Source organism: Symsagittifera roscoffensis, chromosome 3, assembly GCF_963678635.1.
Source record: "Symsagittifera roscoffensis chromosome 3, txSymRosc1.1, whole genome shotgun sequence".
Lineage (NCBI taxonomy): Eukaryota > Metazoa > Xenacoelomorpha > Acoela > Convolutidae > Symsagittifera > Symsagittifera roscoffensis.
The window spans coordinates 44,031,654-44,057,359 of NC_087064.1; the positions used below are offsets into that span (position 1 = coordinate 44,031,654).

Genomic DNA, 25,706 nt, shown 5'->3' on the forward strand with positions numbered 1-25,706 from the left:
CTTAAATTTTTGAACTTCTGATTTCCAAAATGGCGTTAAAAACTCCAAAAAACTACTTTCACTCGAGTTAAAATAAAATTACAAAAAACGGGCTATTCTCAATGACCTAAAAAAGCATAAACACGCCTGCTCGATCACTTTATTCGCTCGATATTAGAACAAACACTAAAAATAAAATAAAAACTAGTTTTTCTCGACAGCAACTTTGTTGAAGTTTTTTTAAAAGCCGTTCAAGTCACGATTGAAAGAGCTCCAACTTGATAATCGCTCGATCCAATCCGGTGATTAACTGTTGTACCTGGTTTTGAGATAAAAACAAAAAAAGAAAACCAGCTTTTCACAGCATTAATTAAGCTCTTGTAAGCTATTAAGCTACGAAATTAAGCTACTGTAAGCCTCCTCGCTCGTTTTATTCGAACGAAATAGGACTAAAAATAAAAAATCTCTTATCTACTTTTCTCGATATTGGAACAAATTTTGAATAGCCGAAAACTGTCAAAGGAACATAATGAGTTATGAAAAAGCACTCGCGAAGCGGAACTTTGCACCACTAGATGCGAAGCGGAACTTTGCACCACTAGATGCCGCATAAAAATTGCCTCAGGCAAACAAAAATCTTCAGGTTCTCGTGCAAGGCAGCAAGCTGAAACTTGCGAAAACGCCGAAAGTACTTGGAGGTCCACTCCACATGATGCTTTGCTTCGGACCGCACTTCAAAAAATGCAGCCAAACCACCAAAAATCAATGCAGCCTTGAAATTAGACCTCTGCTAGAAGTACGAAAACCAGCTACCGAATAGAAAAATCGACGGATAAGAAGCAACAAGACTACAAAAAACAATACACACAGACCGTCAAAGAAACCAGCAGAAACCTCAGACCAAATCCTAAACTTGTAAGCGCACCGCCAGAAAAACATTAAAAAGAGTTCCTTACCAAGAGTATGCAGAACATGCCAGGCACAACTCAAAAACGGATACTGTCTTATTTCAAACAAAAGAACGAATGAAAAATAAATGCCGAGAATTGATGAAGAAATAGAAGACGTCTGCCCAAATTATAAACACACCGATCACACAACCCAGCACCTATTTGATGCACGGCAGACCGACAGATCCGACACTCTGCAAGCAACCAGTGGAGGCATCAGCAAATTAAGTACCAGTAACTGACAAAGTAACAAGGGAGGACAAATTTTACAAAAACTCCTTAAAAGTTAGAACAAGAGTCACGCCAATTTGCGTATCACCGTATTTCCCGGTGTTCATCAGTTTTACTCAATCGGCAACCAAAACTGAAGTTAAGAAATTCAAATATGATTTTCGAAATCCATAAAATTGCTAATCTTCAGATAAAAATGACAATTATATCTAAGTTCCTCCCTTACCTAACCATATCTCAAACTTTGCTCTGATCTTGATGCAATTAAATTTTTAATATTTTAATTATATATTATGATATAATTTATATAATCTTATTACAAACTATTCTTGCGTGCAGCCTTGAAAACTTTTTACTTTGCGTATTCAAGAAAGTGTACCATGAAAAAATAAGGTTCTTAAATTCAAAATGAAACTACTTCATAATTTCTGTTCCAATGAAATTTTCCCAACAATTAATTCAAATAATATTAAAAAACAAGGATAGCCTTTAACTGGGCAAGTAGGACAGAATTTTCCGACAAGTCTTGAAAAAACAATTTTTTTTTCAAATCCTTCTCGTTTTTCTGCGTGGTGTGATAACAAGGTCAGAAGAAAAAATAAAAATTGGACATGTTCGAGAATTACAACAAAAAAAGCAACTTGGAAAACAATTTATGAAAAAAAAGACTGGAAGAAAATCACTCGAAAAAAAACATTTGGAAAAAAATTCTCGAAAAAATCCCTAGAAAAAAATCATTTTTCAATTTTTGATTCCAAATGGCGTTGAAAACGCCAAAAAATTAGAGTGAAACTAAAATTAGACAAATAAACTATTTTAAAAGATCTAAATTAAGCATAAAGAAAGATGCTCGCTCGCTTTAATCGCTAGAACAAAAAATCAAAAAGTTTCACCTGTCTTTCTCAATGCTGGGACTATTTTCTCAAATTTTTTCAACTCTGTTCGAATCACGACTGAAAGGTTTTTATATGATGAATCACTCGACCCATTCCGATGATTACTTGTGGTACATGAAAAACGTAAAAAAGGATAGCTGGTTACGGTGCACAGTAAGTAGCACAGAATGTTCCGACCTGGTTACGGTGCACAGTAAAAAAGCACAGAATGTTCCGAACATAGTCATTAAAAATATAACATTTTTTTTTCAATTTAATCTTCTTTTGTCCCGCGTGGTGTGATAAAATGATTTCAGAAAAAAAGCCAAAAGCTAGAGCTTAGGCATATTCGACAGTCATAGTTAAAACATAGCCAATCGAAGATTTTTAAAAAAAGTAATGATAGCAAGTAAACAAAAAAACACTGACTTTTTAAAAAACTCAAATTTCGAAATTCAGAGAAAAAAGTAGATGCCCTTTAAGCTCTTTGAATTCATAAAATAATTTATGGTTGCCGCCTTTTCGATAACATGAACCATGCTAGAGAAAAGTGGATCATTGATAAATTTTTATTCTGCTGGAAATTTAAAAATCAAATTCCACTTTTGAAACTAGAAACCGTTCAGGTTTTTTTGCGCTATTTCCAAGTTCGTATTTGGGCGGGGCTATTTATGTCACTTTCAGCAGATGAATTTTAATTGAGCTCGAAAAGTGCATATACCCTCAGAACATTCATAAAAGCATCCATATGTTTGAATGTACATCAGTAGTTATTAGAGATTTTTAAGACTTTTCCTGAAAAAACAACAAAAAAATCAGCAAGAATTATATAAGAGTCTTCACTGCGTTCATTACTCTTAATAGTATAAAAAAAGTTCAAGAAAATTCAAAAAAAGCACAAAGTTTTTCAAAATTATTTTGCTGTTTGAACTTTCCGAAATTCTTGAATCTAAAAAGCGCTCACAAGTAGGTTTTCACGGAGTAAAACTAGGTTTTTTCGGCATAAATTAAGCTTTTGTAAGCTATTAAGCTATGAAAATAAGCTTTTGTAAGCCTCCCCGCTCCCATTATACGCAAGAACTAAGACTAAAAACCAAAAACTTTGAACCTGTTTATCTTGATATTGCTACAAGGTTTGAATAGCCGAATACTGTGCAAGTAGCACAGTATATTCCGACCATAGTCTTAAAAACACGAAAAAAAAACCAAATTTTTGTTTTTTAGCGTGGAGTGATAAAAAGAGCTGAACAAAAACCAGAACATAAGCATATTGGACAGTCAAAAAACAACAAGGAAAGCCAGTTACGATGCAAGTAGCACAGAATGTTCGACCATAGTCATAAAAAAAAAACAAATTTTTCCAAATTACCTAATTTTTTCCTGCATGGTGTGATGAAAGAATCTCAAAAAAAAAAGAAAAACTAAAGCTTAGGCATAATCTACAGTCATAGTAAAATAGGCATATTGTATAACAATTTTTTTTAGAAAGATGGCCGAAACACAGAAAAAAAACAAAAAATTTCACATAACATGTAGTTGAATTTTTGAAATTCTTGATTCCAAAGACGCGCTTAAAACTCAAAAAAAACTAACTTTTCACATATAAAAGTATCTTTTCACGGCATAAATAAAGCATTGTAAGCTATGAACTTGAGCTATTGTAAGCCTGCCAGCTCACTTTATTCCCACGAATTTAGACTAAAAATCAAAAAATTTAAGCCTATTTTTCTCGATGCTGGTTACAACTTTTAGAATAGCAAATTGCTGTCCAAGTAGCACAGAATCTTCCGCACATAGTGTTGAAAAACACAAAAAAAATCAAATTAGTCTTGTTTTTTAGCGTGGTGGGCTAGAAGAATCTCAAAAAAGGAACGGAAAACTAGAGCCTAGGCATATTCGACAGTCATAGAAAAAATAGAAAAATGGCCAGAAAAACAAAAATAAAAAAAATGCATAAAAGTTTTCTAGCTACTGTAAGCCTCCTCGCTCGTTTTATTCGCACGAAATTCAACTTAAAATAAAAAGTCTCTAACCTATTTTTCTCGATACTGGTACAAATTTTGAATAGCCGAATACTGTCCAAGTAGCACAGGATGTTCCGATCATAATCTTTTAAAAAAACAGTCTTATTATTAGCGCGGTGTCAAATAATGATTTGGGCAAAAACTAAAATTTGAGCATAATAGACATTCATAGGACAATGGTCAAAAAAAAAACTTTGGAGAAAAATTACTTCAAAAAAATCATGAAACGAAAAATATTCGCTCAATATTAGACCAAAAATCAAAAATTTCAAACTAGTTTTTCGACCGAAAATTGTTTTAATTTTTCTAAGTCCTCAAATCACGATTGAAAGGCTTTTAACATGATATATCGTTCGACACATTCCGGCGATTAATAGTGGTACCTAACTTTGAGAGGAAAACAAAAATAAAACAAAAACTTAACACACCCGAATAAAAACGCCAAAAAATCAGAGTGAAACTAAAATTAGACAAATAAACTATTTTAAAAGATCTAAACTTAGAATAAATAAAGATGCTCGCTCGCTTCAACCGCTAGAACAAAAAATCAAAAAATTTCACCTGTTTTTCTCAATGTCTCAATGCTGGGACTATTTTCTCAAATTTTTTCAACTCTGTTCGAATCACGACTGAAAGGTTTTTATATGATGAATCGCTCGACCCATTCCGATGATTACTTGTGGTACATGGAAAACGTAAAAAAGGATAGCTGGTCACGGTGCACAGTAAATAGCACAGAATGTTCCGACCTGGTTACGGTGCACAGTAAAAAATCACAATGTTCCGAACATAGTCATAAAAAAAACAACAAAAATTTTTTCAATTTAATCTCATTTTTCCGGCGTGGTGTGATATGAAAGATTTCAGAAAAAAAGCAAAAAGCTAGAGCTTAGGCATATTTGACAGTAATAGAAAAAACGTAGCCAATCGAAGATTTTTAAAAAAAGTAATGATAGCAAGTAAACAAAAAAAACACTGACTTTTTTAAAAAACTTGAATTTCGAAATTCAGAGAAAAAAGTAGATGCCCTTTAAGCTCTTTGAATTTCTAGAATAGTTTATGGTTGCCGTCTTTTCGATAACATGAACCATACTAGAGAAAACTGGATCATTGATAAAATTTTTATTCTGCTGGAAATTTAAAAATCAAATTCCACTTTTGAAACTAGAAACCGTTCAGGTTTTTCTGCGCTATTTCCAAATTCGTATTTGGGTGGGGCTATTTATGTCACTTTCAGCAGATGAATTTCAATTGAGCTCGAAAAGTGCATATAGACCTCAGAACATTCATAAAAGCATCAACATGTTTGAATGTACATCAGTAGTTTATAGAGATTTTTAAGACTTTTCCTGAAAAAACAACAAAAAAAATCAGCAAGAATTATATACGAGTCTTCACTACGTTCATTACTCTTAATAGTATAAAAAAAATTCTAGAAAATTCAAAGAAAAATGCACAACGTTTTTCAAAACTATTTGGCTGTTTGATCTTTCCGAAATTCTTGAATCTAAAAAGCGCTCACAAGTAGGTTTTCGCGGAGTAAAACAAGGTTTTTGCGGCATAAATTAAGATTTTGTAAGCTATTAAGCTATGAAAATCAGCTTTTGTAAGCCTCCTCGCTCCCATTATACGCACGATTTAAGACTAAAAAAAATAAAAAACTTTAAACCTGTTTTACTCGATATTGCTACAAGGTTTGAATAGCCGAATACTGTGCAAGTAGCACAGTATATTCCGACCATAGTCTTAAAAAGACGAAAAAAATTCAAAGTTTTGCTTTTTAGCGTGGAGTGATAAAAAGAGCTGAACAAAAACTAGAACATAAGCATATTGGACAGTCAAAAAACAATAGACAAATTGAAGAACAGTTTATGTAGAAAAATAACTAAGAAAAAAAAACAAAAAAGTCGTAAATAAAAAAAAGTTCTTTTTGCTTAAAATTGAAAATCTGATTCCCAAAATGGCAATAAAAAACTCCGTAAAACTACTTTTACTTGAGTAAAATTAAAATTAAACACAAACGGGCTATTGCCAAGGGCTTAAATTAGGCATAAAAAGCCTTCTTGCTCGCTTTATTGCCTCAATATTAGAGCAAAAACGAAAAACTTAAACGAGTTTTTTTCGACAGCAACTTTTTCATTTTTGTAAAATCTTTCAAATCACGATTGAAAAGGCTTCAACTTGATTATAGCTAGATTCATTCCGGTGATTATTTGTGAAACCTGGTTTTGAGAGGCAACAAAACAACAAGGAAAGCCGGATACGGTGCAAGTAGCACAGAATGTTCGACCAAAATCATGAAAAAAATTTTTTTTCCAAATTACCTAATTTTTTCCTGCAGTGTGTGATGAAAGAATCTCAAAAAAGAACGAAAAACTAAAGCTTAGGCATAATCTACAGTCATTGTAAAATAGGCATATTGTATAACAATTTTTTTAGAAAGATGGCCCAAACACAGAAAAAAAAAAAAAAATTTAACATAACATGTAGTTGAACTTTTGAAATTCTTGATTCCAAAGACGCGCTTAAAACTCAAAAAAAACTAACTTTTCATATAAAAAAGTATCTTTTCACGGCAAAAATAAAGCATTGTAAGCTATTAAGCTATGAACTTGAGCTACTGTAAGCCTGCCAGCTCACTTTATTCCCACGAATTTAGACTAAAAATCAAAAAATGTAGCCTGTTTTTCTCGATGCTGGTTACAAGTTTTAGAAGAGCAAATTGCTGTCCAAGTAGCACAGAATCTTCCGCACATAGCTTTGAAAAACACAAAAAAAATCAAATTAGCCTTGTTTTTTAGTGTGGTGTGATAAAATAAGCTCAAAAAAGGAACGGAAAACTAGAGCCTAGGCATATTCGACAGTCATAGTAAAAATAGAAAAATGGCCAGAAAAACAAAAGTAAAAAAAAATCACAGAAGTTTTCTAGCTACTGTAAGCCTACTCGCTCGTTTTATTCTTACAAAATTCAACTTAAAATAAAAAATATCTAACCTATTTTTCTCGACACTGGTACAAATTTTGAATAGCCGAATACTGTCCAAGTAGCACATGATGTTTCGACCAATCTTTTTAAAAAAATAGTCTTATTCTTAGCGCGGTGTCAAATAATGATTTAAAAAAAAACTAAAACTTGAGCATATTCGACATTGATAGGACAATGGTCAAATTAAAAAACAATTTTGGAGAAAAATTACTTCAAAAAAATCATGAATCGAATAATATTCGCTCAATATTAGACCAAAAATTTCAAACTAGTTTTTCGACCGAAAATTGCTTTAATTTTTTTAAGTCTTCAAATTACGATTGAAAGGCTTTTACCATGATATATCGTTCGACACATTCCGGCGATTAATAGTGGTACCTAATTTTGAGAGGAAAACAAAAATAAAACAAAAACTAAAAACACCCGAATACAAAATTCCTCCCCATATTCAATGGTGGAAAAAAATCTCAAGGAACTTTCACAGCAGGTGAATTTCTCTCTTCATTTGAGCTCAGATCTGAACATGAACATGTAAAACTACTCCATCACTTTCTTCTAAGGTCGAAACAAGGATAATTCAGTCAACGAACATTCAAAACGAAAATGAACATTAAATCTTCGGAACCAAAAAAATGTAACATTGCCAGCAGTAGAAAACTGGTGATTCTACCCCAGCCATCAACCTGTTTTACAATGAACTGTGTAAATGAACCTAGGAGAACCGTTATTTGCCGCTAGCGATACAACACATGCATATTGTTAGACGCTAGAAAATATTCATCTCAGTTGTATTCGTTAACTCACGACCAAGTGCGCCGGAGATGCAAAAAAAATTTGAATTCATTATGTACTGAACCTAAAATAAACATTTCTAATTTTGACCTGAAAAAGTTATTTACGGTATAAAAAGTCTTGAACTCGATTGCCATACCTTTGCTTAACACATTGGGTCAAAAAAAGTCGGAAGAAAACCTGGGAAAAACAGACAGTTGAAAAAGAGTCAAGGAAATAAGTGTCTTCACTTAGTTCACTAAAAACTAATCAGCTTAAAAAACGAATTTAAAGCACAATTCGACGTCTTGTTCTCCTGGTCGGCAAAACCTTCTTCTTCAAACAAATTCTTTATTTTGGTTAATTCAATGGGTAAACCGCTCTCGCTAAATAAACATTACTCTTAAAAACGGTTAAAATCGATGGTCAGTTTAGATCGTAGCATGGATGAGCTGACTTCCGCCAAAAATTAAAACGAAGATACATTATGCTTTTCAATGCAACATACCCTTCGTTGGATTCGCAGTGGAATCCACTTCCATTACAACCACTTCCAGGAGCACTATTTGGAATGGTTATCCTCGTCTCCGTGCTTTTCTTGATCTCAGCCAGGTTTGAACCTCCGCGACCTATCAGCCTACCAATCAATTGGTCATGTGTTAGAATTTTAACTGTCAACGGCACTCGAAATTCAGTCATCGTTCCAAACTCAACTGGCGAAGCTGTTGACTTCGTAAAAGCAGATTTCTTTGTTTCACAGAAAAAAAAACAGAAAAAACAAAAAAATTCACACAACATGTAGTTGAACTTTTGAAATTCTTGATTCCAAAGACGCGCTTAAAACTCAAAAAAACTAACTTTTCACATATAAAAGTATCTTTTCACGGCATAAATAAAGCATTGTAAGCTATTAAGCTATGAACTTGAGCTACTGTAAGCCTGCCAGCTCACTTTATTCCAACGAATTTAGACTAAAAATCAAAAAATTTAAGCCTGTTTTTCTCGATGCTGGTTACAACTTTTAGAATAGCAAATTGCTGTCCAAGTAGCACAGAATCTTCCGAACATAGTGTTGAAAAACACAAAAAAAATCAAATTTGTCTTGTTTTTTAGCGTGTTGTGATAAAAGAATCTCAAAAAAGGAAGGAAAACTAGAACCTAGGCATATTCGACAGTCATAGTAAAAATAGAAAAATGGCCAGAAAAACAAAAATGAAAAAAATTCACAAAAGTTTTCTAGCGACTGTAAGCCTACTCACTCGTTTTATTCGCACGAAATTCAACTTAAAATAAAAAATCTCTAACCTATTTTTCTCGATACTGGTACAAATTTTGAATAGCCGAATACTGTCCAAGTAGCACAGGATGTTCCGACCATAATCTTTTTAAAAAATAGTTTTATTATTAGCGCGGTGTCATGTAATGATTTGAACAAAAACTAAAACTTGAGCATATTCGACATTCATATGACAATGGTCAAATTAAAAAACAATTTTGGAGAAAAATTACTTCAAAAAAAATCATGAATCGAAAAATATTCGCTCAATATTAGACCAAAAATTTCAAACTAGTTTTTCGACCGAAAATTGCTTTAATTTTTTTAAGTCTTCAAATTACGATTGAAAGGCTTTTACCATGATATATCGTTCGACACATTCCGGCGATTAATAGTGGTACCTAATTTTGAGAGGAAAACAAAAATAAAACAAAAACTAAAAACACCCGAATACAAAATTCCTCCCCATATTCAATGGTGGAAAAAAATCTCAAGGAACTTTCACAGCAGGTGAATTTCTCTCTTCATTTGAGCTCAGATCTGAACATGAACATGTAAAACTACTCCATCACTTTCTTCTAAGGTCGAAACAAGGATAATTCAGTCAACGAACATTCAAAACGAAAATGAACATTAAATCTTCGGAACCAAAAAAATGTAACATTGCCAGCAGTAGAAAACTGGTGATTCTACCCCAGCCATCAACCTGTTTTACAATGAACTGTGTAAATGAACCTAGGAGAACCGTTATTTGCCGCTAGCGATACAACACATGCATATTGATGGACGCTAGAAAGTAGGACGAAAGCCGCGAAGTCGATAGAATTAAAGTAAGAAGTGTAAAAAATTAGGCCTAAGAACACTTTTTACATTTGTCTTAATGGTATTGAAGGAAGCTAACTTTGAGAAAAGTATCAAAACCGACTACTATCAGCATTAAATTAGAATTGATACCAAATTTGGGCAGTGATAAAAAAACATGGCTTAAAAATTTCAAAACTCAAACTTCCAAGTCTTCCTTCTCAAAGCACAGCGAAACACTGACCAAAATCTGATCCAACTACGCGATAAGAGTCGCGAAGCCGCTTTTACATAAACCGAATCCTTTCACGTCAAAAAAACTTGAAAAATCAGTAGAAAAATAAACGATTTCTGCATAATCGGAGTTGGTTACCCAGAGGCGAAGATTTGCGAAAAAACATAAGCATAACACTGCAACTATCGAATTGACAAAAAACGGAAATCACTTGTTCGACAAAATAAATTTTACCCAGAGGCGAAGCAGAGCTTCACAATACTTGCGCTTTAAAATTAAAAACAAATTTTGAATTTTTTGGAAAAACGTACGAAATACGGAAGTGAAATAATTGAATAAATTCTGTCGAAGAAATTATCAGCTGAAAATTAGACGTAAGATATAAGAAGAAATCTTGCTCCACAAACTACATTCAATTCTTTCTCATAACAAACAGATGAAAATGAGCAGAAGTGAATTTATGGTCAAAAAAATCATATTCCAAAAACTCACGATCCAGAAGTAATTTTGCTAAAAATTTTGAAATCCAGTAAATCGCATGACCATTAGGAACATAAGGAGTTATCAAAAAGCACTCGCGAAGCGGAACTTTGCACCACTAGATGCGAAGCGGAACTTTGCACCACTAGATGCCGCATAAAAATTGCTTGGCGAGCTAGCAAAAAAAAAACATTGGAAAGCCACTAGAAACATTGGAGAGCCACTAAGTCTATTGAAAATATTACAACAAATATAACTAAAAAATTTTCAAAATATTGTCTGGAATTATGTTCTTTTTGCGAATTCACTTCGTGAAACACAATTGACAGCGTTGTATGAAACATTTTCTATATGATAACTCAATTCGAAGATTTCTAGCAATTTGTACGATCCAGAGGGGAGCATAAAAAGTATGTCGCCTTCAAATGACTCGAAATTATGTGCCATTCTGCCAGATGGCACAGCGCAACCTTCCGGCGACACGAAATAAAATGAATAAAGGCTTTAGGAACGAAAAAGTATTGCGAAGGAGGGTAGGGATATTCTAGAATTCTTATTTTTAAAATTTCGATTGAATTGTGGATATTTCTCAGAAATACAAAAAAGACGGCCATTTTGACGAAAAACGACGAAAAAACAGAACAACGACAAATATTGTGGAAAACGGTCGCACAAGAGACGAAAAATACGAAGCCTCTTATCGTGGAAACCACACACGATAAGACTCTTAGCAGTGGAAATTGGTGGAGAAGGAAGCTTCGGTGGGGAAGGAATATTCCACGGAACCCTCCCGTGCCACAAATTGGGAGAGATAAGAACGTTATCTCAGGAAGATTACGGGAGCGGAGGCTTGGTCCCCCAGAGACTGTTTTATGTGAAGGGACTATATAAAACTAACTTTGTAGCTACTTGGATGTCGTAGAAGTCTGAATTAACACCGGTATTATTTGATATTTTAGAATATGAGTAGCTAGAAAGAGGAAAGGGTCAATCCATCTCCAATGGATTTAATATAGAACTGTCACACAAAAACATATTAAAATAGGTTGTTCGAGCCGTGTTTTTAATGGCAATCACGTAGTCTGAGGATCCGAGACTCAGCTATGTGGTTGTGTTCGCATGTAAACGAAAGCTGATCAAAAGTCGTTTGACTGATGGCCTAAAAATAGTAACTTTTTACTTAGCCCTAAACAGACCAGAAAATCAACTGGCAAGGTCGAGACGGTGAAAAACGAGTAGAATTAAGGTAAATGACGCCTGCCAGTCGTTAATAGGTACTTTTTCTACGCTCCGTCGCTGTGTAGTATTTGGGCGAATGTTACATTAGGTCGACAACCCGATAGAATAAAAACCGAAGTCATTTGGGGCTAATGCACTTTTCAAGTGAAAGAACAAAACAAACGAAATCAAGGTTAGTAAAATTACATATTGCAGGAGTAAAGAAAAAATTAAAAGCAACAACAATGAAAACAGCACACAGAAAAAAAATCTAAGATGAGGCAAGCGCAAAACATAAGCAGACATATAATAGTTCGACAAATTTTTTGAAAAAGATTATTTCCCCGTTTGAAACAAAAAACAGATCTGGCCAGATTCGAACCCAGTCATATTCATCTCAGTTGTATTCGTTAACTCACGACCAAGTGCGCCGGAGATGCAAAAAAAATTGAATTCATTATGAACTGAACCTAAAATAAACATTTCTAATTTTGACCTGAAAAAGTTATTTACGGTATAAAAAGTCTTGAACTCGATTGCCATACCTTTGCTTAACACATTTGGTTAAAAAAAGTCGGAAGAAAGCCTGGGAAAAACAGGCAGTTGAAAAAGAGTCAAGGAAATAAGTGTCTTCACTTAGTTCACTAAAAACTAATCAGCTTAAAAAACGAATTTAAAGCACAATTCGACGTCTTGTTCTCCTGGTCGGCAAAACCTTCTTCTTCAAACAAATTCTTTATTTTGGTTAATTCAATGGGTAAACCGCTCTCGCTAAATAAACATTACTCTTAAAAACGGTTAAAATTGATGGTCAGTTTAGATCGTAGCAGGGATGAGCTGACTTCCGCAAAAAATTAAAACGAAGATACATTATGCTTTTCAATGCAACATACCCTTCGTTGGATTCGCAGTGGAATCCACTTCCATTACAACCACTTCCAGGAGCACTATTTGGAATGGTTATCCTCGTCTCCGTGCTTTTCTTGATCTCAGCCAGGTTTGAACCTCCGCGACCTATCAGCCTACCAATCAAGTGGTCATGTGTTAGAATTTTAACTGTCAGCGGCACTCGAAATTCAGTCATCGTTCCAAACTCAACTGGCGAAGCTGTTGACTTCGTAGAAGCAGAACTCTTTGTTTCTTTTGGCACTTCTTGGCTTTGTAGCTCGCTGGAACCGTTTTCGGATGATTCTGATTTGATCCCTGAGTCTAAGGAAGGCGAGTTAGATGATCTGTGATCTTGCGATGCAGCTTCGTTGCTGGTCGCGGCAAGAGAATCCGATATGACATCTGGAATTTGGAGGTTATTTGCTTGACTTTGAATTGCGCCTGTTTCTGCATTTCCATTGCTAAGGCACTCTGAGGGCTCTTCGTCATGAGTTCCGTTTACTAAGGAGTGGGATCCGTTTTCAGCGTGACCATTTAGGACATTTGCACTGCTGCTTTTAACACATGTGTTTGACTTCGTTGTTAGCTCTTCTTTACTGCACCACCTCGAAACGATCAAGTCGTCCAAGAACTTTAGTATTTTATCCATTGCTGATATCTGTGATTCCGCACTTCCCAGAACTGTCACTGGCTAAACAGCAACATTGAGTCGAATAAAATGTCGGTTTCAAAAGTGCAGAAGCCATGATAATGATATTAAACCAACAGAAAAGAAGTTATCATAATCTTACATTCACCGGACAAATACTGAAACAGTAACAGTAATGCGTAGAATATTGACATTCGACGTCTTCTGAAAATCGCAAATCGCTGATGAGAACTTAACATCGGCAATGAACACCTTACCTTTTCATCAGGAAATCGTTCATCTTTCTGCTGAACGTCCACTCTAAAATATACAAAAAAAAATATTTCAAATTCTTAGAATGGCAACAGAGCTGATTGATAGCTAGTTTGGGCTCGCACTTTTTACTTTGCTGATAAATTCTATGGCGCAACGAATGTTTTTAAAATTTAAATATGAAGAACAAATATAGCTGTAATGGCATAATTAGTCAACATGCCATTTTTGATAACATATGGACATCGTGCGCTTAACCTTTACAAGAAAAAAATGAGAGATGAAAAAAGGGTGAATCAATTTATGAGACTAGTGAGCCACTTACATGATGTATCTAGCTCCAGACTCAATTTGGAATTTCTTGATTGTGGCTCCATTCACTCCAATTATGCCACCAATCATGTGAGTCGGCACCAAGAATCTGAAACTCAATGTAGTAACTTATCAATCAATTGACAATGTAGGTTGCTGATCAGATTGGGCAAAAACTTTCAACGTATTCCTCGTTGCTTGTCAAATCGCTATGCTATTCAATCAGAAGATAGCTCCATAGAAAATGTCGACCATGTTAGTATTAGAGCGTAGATCAGTGGCGAATTGACGGTACTTCTCCCATTCACAGAAAACCGCAATTAAGACCTACATGCCTTTTTAATGTTTTTTTTTTGTGGGCTAAGTAATGTTGCCTCAACCTCAATCAAGGAGCAAGGATCATGGCGAGCCTCGAACCACCGACCTCTTTTCTGAGAGGCGAAGACTTGGCCACTTCACCGCTGCTCCCTGACCCTGAGTAGAAACTTCGATATGATGAAAGTAAAGACTGAGCAGTGCTCACCGGAAAGGATAGACGGGCGAGTTGGGTGCAGCGTGGGAGATGTCGCTAACAGAGTTGCTCCTGTACTTGTACCTGCCTCCGTGGTTCTCGGCAAAAGGCACCACCTTCAGAGTAGCATCTCCATACACTACCCCGGTCACACTGTTCAACACTCTAAGCAAACTACATCACTCACATAAGGTTAATACTCTGTGCGGAAGGAAACGACCAAAATAAAGCTCAACGAAGAAATTTATCAAAGTTGATTGAAATAACATTGAACTTTAGTTTTTTAAGGCTGCTGACTGACACCGTTATTATCTGGGTTAATAATGCTGCATAGCATCCATCAAAAGACAAGGATAACGCTGCGCTTACAATCACCAATTTGAGGTGAACGCTCAAGTCACTTCAGCGTTGCTATCCTAATCTAAGACACCACCAACAAACTTCATTTCTGAAATAATCTCCCTCAAAAGTAAACTAGTACCTATATTGGATGCGAAATTTGCAGCGCTACGATTGTAGCTTCGAATAAAACTTCCGAAGTAACGGAAATTTGAAATGAGTCATATCCTTTAATATTCTTTCGTAAAGCTCACCTCTTACAATACAGTTCAGCCCGTATAAAAATAAACATGCAACCCTTTTTTGATCTTGACTGACGCCTCTTTTACCCAAATTTAACACTAATCTAGCAGAAAATTCCATCAAATCCTGAGTTTTAAGGAAAATTATCTCTAATGTGCTTGATAACGTAGCTCGCCGAAACACTACTAACATTTGCGCCTCTTCTGGAGTATTAAGATGTACAATGTATGATGCTTTGGAGAGTGTCTTGTTGTTCGCCCTGTCACACTGTTTGACGTTGATAGTCCCATTGGAGACATCGCTGAGAAAGGCCTTCACATCTTGTAGAGACAGGGAATCCGGCAAATTGTGAACCACCACTTTGTTATTATTCACCCTACATCAAACAAAAAACAATGCTATTACGCTGCCCTAAGTATGAACTCCAGATTACACGTCAATGCCTAAGCAATGCCACACACCGCCTTGCTCTTCTATGCAATTACCAAATGATTTGCTGACAAATACCAAGCCACATTGAATGTGCCCAAATTAAACCAACATAATCCATTACATTGTAATTAGGTCAAAATAACTACTTCGCCAACAGAATATATACAAATACTTCGCCAACAGAATATATACCCCCCCCCCCACACACACACACACACACACACACACACTATGTAAAACACAGAACAGATGTTTTTAGAGTCTCGTATCGTATAACTAAGACAAAATTGCTTGCCCATCTCACTCAATTTGAAACGATTTAATTCCTTGCTTACGCGTGTTATTAGAAAGCAACATAGAGCTCGTTAAAGATTGACACAGAGGCGAAGCGCAAGAACGCGACAAAAAAAGCAGATTTCAAAAAGAAAAATAAGAAAAAACTAGAAATAAGCCTCGAATTGTTAAACTTTGCTATGTATCGGAATGGAACCTGCGACCTCGTGATTTGCAGTCTCACGCTCTGCCCGCTCGTCCACGAACGCTTAACAGCCAACAAAACACTAGTCAAGAATAAAGCAGCTATATATTCTAATGAATTGCCAATGCGATGCAGCAAAAAAAGGCACCAAATTTAAATGGACACAATTTGTCATGAATAATTTGGAATATAACTGAAGTAGGTATATAGCTGAAGTCATCCACGCTAACTTTGCATGAAATAAATTCGAAAGCATGAAGCCATTTTGTATAATTTAAGCATTTCAAAAATTTTGCGAAATATATTGAACCGGAAAATTTCTTGAAATCGAGTTTTGAGTTATTGTATTGATATTTGAAGCAAATGGTTTTTTTTCGGCTCATTGGAACAATCAGAAATGCATCAACTGTGTATACTTATTAATAATCAAAAATCAAAGCACATACTATCAAAAAACTGTGAAGAAGCCCCAAAAGTGGTACCAATATTTACGACTTTGGGTAGAAAAAGAATAGTCGTACTATTACATTCCGCTCACTAAAGTTTGCGAGTGTTAAAATTGTCCAAATAAGCAAGTTTCAAAACCTCATTCGTGATGGCAGGTACAAAATTTTGAAGTGACCTCAGGACAACGATATTTTTCAGATGGTATAAAATTGTCAAAAACGCTCAGTTTAAAAGCCAAAATTTGATTGACTGAAAAAAATTGGAACAAAAAGTTTTGCTTGTGTACGGCAACTTGTAAGTTACATAAGAAAAAATGGTCTGGTAAAAAAACACTGCGAGCTTGCTCGTGTCAAAAAAATCTTAAACTGAACATTTGTGCGCGAATGTTTTTTCTCCAGACGAATTTCGACTTTTTAACTAGTAATTTTTCACGGATATTTTTTCGATTATGTTTTGAAGGCTAAGAAAAATTGCCAATTTGGGATAAAAACGCATGATATACTGAGTTCTTATAAAGAGCTTAAGCGGCAGATTAAATCGTTCTAAATTGATTTGAACCGAGCCATTCCTTGTAATTATTGTTCCGCTTTGGTCTTACCAAAAGGGGGAAATTATGAAAACATTTGGCAACCAGAGTTAAGGGGACAATTAATGCAACCCGCAACAAAATAACCGAAATGCAGAAAACTTCGAAAAAGAATTGAAATCAGACTTGAAGTCAATTTTGAGTTCAAACCCACTTGCCATCAAAATGAGGCGGCAAAACTAACTATTTATCATTTGACTTTGAATTAAAAGGAAATAGCTTCTAAAAAACAGCATTTATTTCATAGACATTTGTTTAAACATTTAAGCTGTGATATTTTTTCTGGCGAATTTTGTCTTTATAACTAGTCAATTATGACGATTTTCTTTTCTGGTAACTTCTGACGCGTTTGAAAACTTCCAAATTGGGATAACTAACGCGCAATTAACGGAAGAACTAACGGGTAATTGATCCAGCACAGAAATTATTCTAAATTCAAGAGAGTTATGATAAATGTTGTAATTATTATATGCTTGGATCACAGATATATCGTTTTGTATTTCAAATGACGTGTGGCGGGATGATTTTCGATATCTATCATTTTTAATTTTTCAATTTTCGGAAGAAGTCATTTTTTGGCAGTCGGAAGACTCAAGGCGTCACCCTGATGCGAGCAGTCTTGTTTCTTTTCTCAAAATAAAATCGAGCTGAAATTATTTAGTTAGATTGAGATTGACAAATTATCCTAAGCAAAAAATTTGAAATCCAATTTGTAATATGTTCAGTTAGTCAGAAAAATTCTCAATATATCATAAACTAGTGCCCACTTACAAGAAATTTGTTCTTACAAGTGTAATTACACGACTAAAAATGAATGTATTTGAATCACCGAAGCAAAATTTCTGCCATTGAGAAAATCATGACCTTATTTGAGCCAATAGATGTTTCCTGGTCGCTTTCAAATTAAGTTTCCTGATACATCACAAAACAATTACTAGTTTAAGAAACCTTCCATAAATATCCTAGATCTTGATGTAATTATTCGCACAGACGACACTGCACTCTTATCCATCGCTCCATACTGCCTTGCTCTACTATGCATTATAAACACGCTTTTTATAAACACCAGGCTGCATTGATTAAAGGGACTACCGCCCATGCGCCTCAGACACAAGCCATGCTCTTCAAGTAACGCAAAAAAAGTTCCATAAAAGCTTTACAAGGCAACGCGAGAGTTATTTCGAAAAAATTTATCTGGTAATATAACACATCCTTGGCTGTGTTAAGAAAAACTGATAAAATTGTTCAATTTATTTCTGTTCAAAAAATAGCGCATTTTTTAAGTTATTTCATTCCGCTGAGCTTGATCTAGTTTTCCAACTCAAGAAATGACAAGACTGCTCGTATAAGGGCGAAGCCCTAAATGTTCCGACTGCACTTTAATTGGTTACGGATAATTTGGTAAATTAAATATTGGCAAAACTAAGATATTTAGGCTGATAATATCAAAAATTATGTGTTGCAATTTGAGTTGTGTATTGAGTTAATAAAACCAATTATCTGCCTCAATTCAAATTGTAACAAATTTGTAGTGCGGGAAACTAAAACAAGCAATTTAAGACATTTTCATCGCAAGTTTGCACACTCGGCTGGCCCCAAACTGATCAAGAGATCGATACCCGAGGGACCAGACTTTTGTAAAAAAAAAAAAGTTAGAATAAAAAACCGCCCGAGCAAATGTACTCTTTACTTTTTCCAAAAGTCGGGAAAAAAAATTCCCATATTCTGTATTCTGTTGATTTCCCATTATGAAATCTTAAAAATTGCTGAAAGTTTCCATGAGGAGGAACACAAATCATCGCATAAAACATATGTACAATTTCTACGAATCTGTGATACGTCTAAGAGTGTAAGACCTCTACGCGTCCGCGCTAAGTTCGATTGCAAATATGAGTCACCAATAAAGCAGATAGAACACATGTTTTTAAATTGCCAATACTATGCAGCCAATGTGCAAGCAAATGATCGTTTGTATTAGCCAATTGTTGGGGGAAAAATGGATTCTTTAAAAAAACAGCTCTCCATTAGTGCGGGATAACAAAACAAGCAGTTTAAGACATTTTCGTCGCAGGTGTGCACACTCGGCTGGCCCCAAACTGATCAAGAGATCGATACCCGAGGACCAGGCTTTTGAAAAAGTGGTTTGAATAAAAAACCGCCCCGAGCAGAAAATTTCTTTACTTTTTCTAAAAATCGGGAAATTAATTCCCAGATTCTGTATTCTTTTGATTTCTCCTTAAGAAATCTTAAGAATTGCTGAAAGCTTCCATGAGGAGGAACACAAATCGCATAAAACGTATGTAAGACTTCTACGAATCTGTGATACGTCTAGAAATGTAAGACCTCTACGCGTCTGCGCTAGGGCCGATTGCAAAAATGAGTCACCAATACAGCAGATAGAACAGATATTAAGTTGTCAATACTATGCAGCAAATGATCGTTTGTATTAGCCAATTGTTGGGGAAAAATAGATTCTTTAAAAAAACAGCTCTCCTTAAGGGAAAAATGGATTCTTAAAAAAAACAGCTCTCGCTTGCTTAGAGACTTATGTCGATTGTTCAGAAAGATTGATGTAATTATTCGAACGGAAGCTACTGCTTTTTTCTAATCCATTGCTCCATACCGCCTTGCTCCACTATGTATTAAATACACGCTTTTTTTTTATGAATACCAGGCCACTTTCATTAAATGGATACAACTCATGATCTTCAAATACCGCCGAAAATCTCTTCTAAATCAGAACAAAGCAACGCTCATTCGAAAAAAAGTTCTTGTCTTGCAAGTAAATATTGATATGCAGATTCAGGCTTGCTAACTAAAATTACAAAACAGTGGCTTCGCAGGATAAGACAAAACTACTATAATGATCCGTGTAATTAAAAAGACTAAGAAGTCTTGTCCAACAAGTAAGAACATTTAGAAGCTAAAACATTATTTTTCGACACATTGTAGTGAGAGGCTTGACGTTTATTTTTTTTTGCTAATTTTAACCTTAATAGTCTACTATTCTCAATTTTTGAAGCTAAATTATCAATTTCATTGATAGCACTTGAAAACGAAAACTTTAAGTTCTGCAATTGATGTACAAATAATAGAAACATGAACAAAAATCTAAACACATTTACAGTTTGCATCTTTTTCAAGCTGATCTGATTACTACGGCGATGACACTGCAACCATGCGGATCGTTCAGAAAAAATTTTAGGACAATTGCTCATTTCAAGAATTGAAAACATTTTCACAATCATTCTGAAGATGTCATCACTGAATAACAATACAAAAGGGTTTAACTCATATAAAAAACTGAAATTCACATAAAAGTATTAGCTTGAGCTTTTTCACTTTCCTAGGCTCGAGCGAGGGGCGCGAATTTCATCTCTTTAGCCATTTGGTAAGTGACGCAGCAGGGACAGCAGCAGGAGAAGATGAAGTCTTCGATCTCTTTCGACTCCTGTTCGTGTCCGAGTTGCTTCCTCAGCTTCTGTCGGATGAAGCAGAGGGCCGGTGCACTGAACATGGACATCCACATGAGCGAATCTACTATTCTCGGACACTCGTTGTCCTGAAAAACAACTCAAGAAAACTATCCAATTTAGAACGAAATCGCATATTTCACTTGGAATACAAATGCAAAAAAAACAGCAAATCATTGAAAACAATTGATAGATTTGAAAAGAACGGGTCCTTTATAAAGAACACGCATGATACACAGGTGCTTTCAAAAAGAAATGATTCAAGCTTAATAAGTCATGGCTTAAAATTGAGTTAAGCTATTTATTCATAAAGCGTGAAATCAATTTTGCTGATGTTGACCACAACGATAAAGGTTCTTTTAACATTTCGATTTCAAAACACAAATCTAATCTTGCGACCAAAAAATGGTAGCTGTCTAATCGAGACTGAGTGGGACTCACTTTGTACTTGAGAACGCCAGTGTAGTAGTTCTCTCCCTCCATCAACACCACCTCGGCTATCCTGCCGAACACGTAATTGGGAAACATGAACGACATCAGACAGAGAGTCTTGTCGGAGAAGCAGGAGAACACGCCAGTCTGGAAGTCAGCTCCATCGCCCATTGTCGCTGATACAGGTGTCGTCGACTGTTGTTACTACTATATTAACTGCTGCTACCTTCGTTGAGTTCTCTAACTCTATCTTCTCATCAAAATGCAATTGAACAGACGCAAGATAATGTACTACGAAATCAGCCCTCAATATAACACGATTATGATTCTATAAAAATCAGCTGTTCGTTTGAGGTGGTACAAAAACCAATAAGTATCAAAATTTGGCAAGCTAGAAAAGTATAATCAGCAGTCAGTGAAACTATGTTTAAGATTGATGGCTCGCGTTTAATGTAATTCTTAATAAGGCTTGCGTTATGAGGTAATTCAACTAAATATTAAAAAAGAGTGAATTTAATTGAGCAAAATTGAGAATATCTGCAATGAAAAGACACCAGAGCAAAACACAATGACAAAATGAGAGAAATCTTGTACTATTTTCGTTTTGTTTGGAACCATTGCCGTGCTTTATCAATTACTGTTGGCCAAAAAACTACACAGTGGTATGAAAAATAAGCTACTTGAAGAAACACGTGAAATAAAATCAATCAAACTTGACCAGATAATTTGATTCAAGTTTTGAACGATTATTTATAGCTGAATAAACACGAACATGTCTCGGCTCTATACTCAAATAATCTCTTTTCACTTATCACCACGGCGCTGTATGATCATAATTAAACAGGGTGTGTCGCATAGAATTAAAACTTTTAAAAAAATCGCCTTTATTTAGTGCAATTAATCTTAAAAAATAAATATTTACAAGCCATTTATATGACTCCGTTGTCAAAAAATGATTTGCCCCAATTTGGTTGCATACAATTCGCGGAAAGAGTACTCGAGATTACGAGATATGAATACGAGATTTTCCAATTAAACGACAATCTTTTTGACGTCAAAATTACCTCAAGAGCCACTGCTTAACAAAATATAATTATTGCATAGATACGTACGACCAATGCGACCAAAAGTTCAGAGCTAATACAGAACCATCGAACAGTAGTATTTATACTTCATGCCGGCCGCATGGCATGATTTACGAGCTCTCAAAACAAAATGAGCATATAACTAGAACCCTGTTGCAAGATGCCAAAACGAGAGCTTTTACACTATATTCAACTGGATTTAAGATTTTACACTATATTCAATTGGATTTAAGGTTCTACACTATATTCAATTGAAATTAAGGTTCTACACTATATTCAATTGGATTTAAGATTTCGCACTATATTCAATTGGATTTTTCTAACTTTTTTTAAAAATGTCTGTTTTTAAAAACCTGTAGAAAGTTATAAGGACAACGTAATTGATGTTTTCGAAAGGCTGTGAATTTATTTATCTCTTTTGTAATCAATCAATAGTAGGTGGCACATCCAAAGTTTCCGAAACGGTTGCTGCGAAACTGGTGTGACAGGTTTTTATGATTTTGATTTGTAATTCTGCTTTTTCAAATCATTTCAAAACTATTTGTTTTTCTCATATTTTATGCGTCTCCTGAGATAATATGATAAATAAGATTGGCTATGATAACTAAGTTAACCTAAGGTTAGTGGACCCCCGTTCCCTCAGAAATGCGAACCACTGACAACCCTAAGGTTCCCGCTTTCACCCTGTATAAAGACATCAATTGGCTCTTTTCCACTCCCCCCTCACATTTGAATTCATTTTGAATCACCATCTCAACAATTTCATAACGTAATGAAACTTTGCCTGTTTAACGAACTAACTATTGTGAACAGAATTTTTTTTCATTTTTACATCGTAATATTACGCAGTCTGTCATCAAAATACGTAAGAAAACTTGAAATGTACGGGAGAAACTGGAAAAGAACCCATCAATTTTTAGCTGAGGGACCCTAAAACTTGTGTCACCATACATTTGGCACCACCATATACTATTTTTGATGGGGGAGCATGCGACAAACAAGGGAATTTGTCTCCTGCGATGATATAACTAACGTACAAAGACTACGTATGGAATTTCATGACTCAAACTGACCGTCTATCCGATCCGTATGATCGTGGACCCGATGAACAGAACTCGACCTTCACACTCTGACCATCTACATGAATACCTAAAATCAATATCATAAATTAAAGTCAAGCACACATACAGAAAAAAAACCTTTTAATTAGCTCGGAAGCCTTTCGTTGATATATTTAGGTTTGCAAAAAGCAAACAAAATAAAACATCATCAAGCAAACATTCAATAAAAAGTACCAATTAATAACTAAATTAATGAATCAGTTACGATGAAGGTAGTCTAAGCTATCCATTGCGGGTAGAAAATTGAGTTCAAATATCGAAAACTTGGAATTAAAAACAAAGTCAACATTGAAAATGAATAGTATTTGGGAGCGTACTTTTCAACACTTGCAGAAGTGTCTCTTCGTCCCTCCCCTGTCTGTCTTCGATGTCCACGAATGCATAGCCAGTGCCCATCTTCACCACCCGAGAGGAGAAGTGGTAACTGTCCAACACTATCTTCACGTGGAAGTCCCGAGTGTGTCTCGGCAACTGGCCCATGAAGATACGTCTAGTGTTCAACCCGTTCATTGCTACCGACAATATTCTAGTTCTCCACCACCTAGTCCAGTAGCTTATCAGTTATTGCACTGTAGGAAAAAGCTAGCGGTACTACACGTGGCAAGGATGACATTTAACAATTCCTCGCCCAATCATTGATCTCACTGAAAAAATTGACAATTTTTGTTCAGATTTTCGAACAGCAGGCGCTATGTGAACGAAACTAAATGAAATTACTACAAATGATAACGGAAAGACAGATAATGCTAAATTTACCAAAAAGATAACTAGTTTTGTTGGCAAAAAGAACAGCGACTCTTTCACCCAAAATAATTTTTTGACAATTGAAACGTGAAACACCAATGCCAGCATTAAACTAGCATTCAGGCAAAATGTGTCTAGATAGTTGAACGGGAAACGAAATTACTGTCACGAAAAATTGGCATAAAGCTTTAGGACTCAAAGTTTTTACATCGCCTCACCTTGAAGAACACACCCAACTAAAATTCTATTATAACCCTCCAATTAACGCTATATGATGCGCCTATGCCAATGTAGCATCAAAACAAAAAAGCCGAATAATTGCTTTCAGCGAAACGGCCCGAAACTATTAAAGCCGAATAGACGTTTTCAACGAAATGGGATAAAACAGGAAATTATACATAAAAGGATTAAATCAAAAGGACTACCCATTTTATCAATCATAACTAGATTATGCAGAAAGTTCATGCTGCAGAAAATCAGCCGAAAAAACCTAATCAGACAGTTAGCAGAACAACAATTGAATTTTTCCGTGAAAACACTGCAATTTCAAGAGTACTAATACAATACTGTGAAGTACTGCAACAGCAACCAGTATTTTAACTTGAATCTTCAAGAAGTTGGGCATGTGAGCACTTTCATGTAGCGCATGTGCTGTTACCAATGATTCAGATGATTTAGCTCTATATGTTGTTAACCTGGAAAAATCTGCATTCCGATTTGATAACGCTTAATTACCGCCAGCGTTAAAATAAACTCAAAAATATAGGTTCCCTTTGGTTTCATAACAAAACTAAAAAAGAACAGTTTGCTGCCTGATTTGCTTTGATAACAACGTGTGATTTGCTGAATCTCCTATAATCCTTAGGAAAAAAGGAAACTTAATCTGAAAATTTTTCACAAAAGTGAGTGAATACTAGCCCCCTAACTTGCTATTATACAAGAAAAAACCATATTTATACAGCAAGATAGATAGCCGATTGCTGGACAAGAAGCTTCGAATGCTCCGAAAACAATGATTCAGGTGACAAAATGCCGTTGTTTTTTAAAGGTCGTAAAATTGGTCAATTGCTTAAAAACTGCAAGAACTAGAGGCAATACATGTAATATTAGAAAAATTACTAGTAATGTTACTAAAAAAACGTAGATCAACACAGCGTCGTAGCTGTGCTTCGCAAAACCTAGTGGGAAAAAAAGTGAAATAAAAAAGTATAAATCCGCCTCAAAGTAGTAGGACGTTTGCTACGCCAGGGATTCGAATGAGCAACCTTGGGATTGAAAATCACACAAACTACCCACTCAGCCACGGACGCTTGACGATAGACAAACACTAGCCACCATTAGAGCAGAGAACAGAAGGTGTGAAAAATCCAAGGATACAGATTCTGATTATAGCATAAATGCCACCAAATCAGCACTTTTATTTGCAAGTTATGTTGAAAAAAAGTAGATTCATACTAATACACTAAGCACGGTAGTATTTAAAAAAATTTCAGACCTCTTTTTCTCGACGGGAGGATATTTTTTTTCGAAACAAGGACCAAGAGCGGTGAAAACTGATTCAATATGAAATCACCTTTGACAAGTTTGAGCCCAAAAACGGATCATTTTTAGCTTTTTTACAAAAATTTTACACAAACCTAATTACCAGTTAAATTGCTGACAAAACTATATCAAAGGCAGCCGCTTATGAAGCCCAACAACGTTTAAGAAGGGTATAGCCCTCTTAATCTTGCATTCATTCCTTTGTTTTTTACAGCCAAAAAATGTCATTTTAACTATATGAATTACCAAAATTTTATTCAAAATCAAGTTTCAAATATTTGCACAAATGTTTGGAGACTCTCTTAAATTTCTATAGGATTCGTAAGTACCTCATTTTGATATGGTT

General features: G+C 35.2%; 3 protein-coding genes across 4 annotated transcripts in view; all 3 read right to left on the reverse strand.

Moving 5' to 3' along the window:
- The window catches only part of LOC134842233 (insulin-like growth factor 2 mRNA-binding protein 2), a 31,459-nt gene extending 22,926 nt beyond the window's left edge, over positions 1 to 8,533 (reverse strand). For both annotated transcript variants that reach the window (XM_063858487.1, XM_063858486.1), the window contains exon 1: positions 8,325 to 8,533. In XM_063858487.1, the coding sequence (XP_063714557.1) occupies positions 8,325 to 8,515 (191 nt within the window). In that variant the 5' untranslated portion in view covers positions 8,516 to 8,533. The remainder of the gene's footprint in view (positions 1 to 8,324) is intronic.
- A 3,750-nt stretch (positions 8,534 to 12,283) lies between these two features.
- LOC134841726 (insulin-like growth factor 2 mRNA-binding protein 1) lies at positions 12,284 to 23,714 on the reverse strand. Its single transcript, XM_063857761.1, has 8 exons — positions 23,392 to 23,714; positions 23,027 to 23,102; positions 15,211 to 15,396; positions 14,451 to 14,603; positions 13,941 to 14,036; positions 13,621 to 13,663; positions 12,720 to 13,405; positions 12,284 to 12,296 (listed from the first exon to the last, which is right to left on the reverse strand). Exons 1-8 carry the CDS (start codon positions 23,582 to 23,584, stop codon positions 12,284 to 12,286), a joined length of 1,446 nt encoding a protein of 481 aa, XP_063713831.1. The 5' UTR covers positions 23,585 to 23,714.
- LOC134842693 (uncharacterized) lies at positions 20,022 to 21,370 on the reverse strand. The gene is made up of 2 exons (XM_063859145.1): positions 20,878 to 21,370; positions 20,022 to 20,525 (listed from the first exon to the last, which is right to left on the reverse strand). The coding sequence occupies exons 1-2, from the start codon at positions 21,037 to 21,039 to the stop codon at positions 20,310 to 20,312; spliced, it is 378 nt and encodes a 125-aa protein (XP_063715215.1). The 5' UTR covers positions 21,040 to 21,370; the 3' UTR covers positions 20,022 to 20,309.
- Positions 23,715 to 25,706: the final 1,992 nt, after the last annotated feature.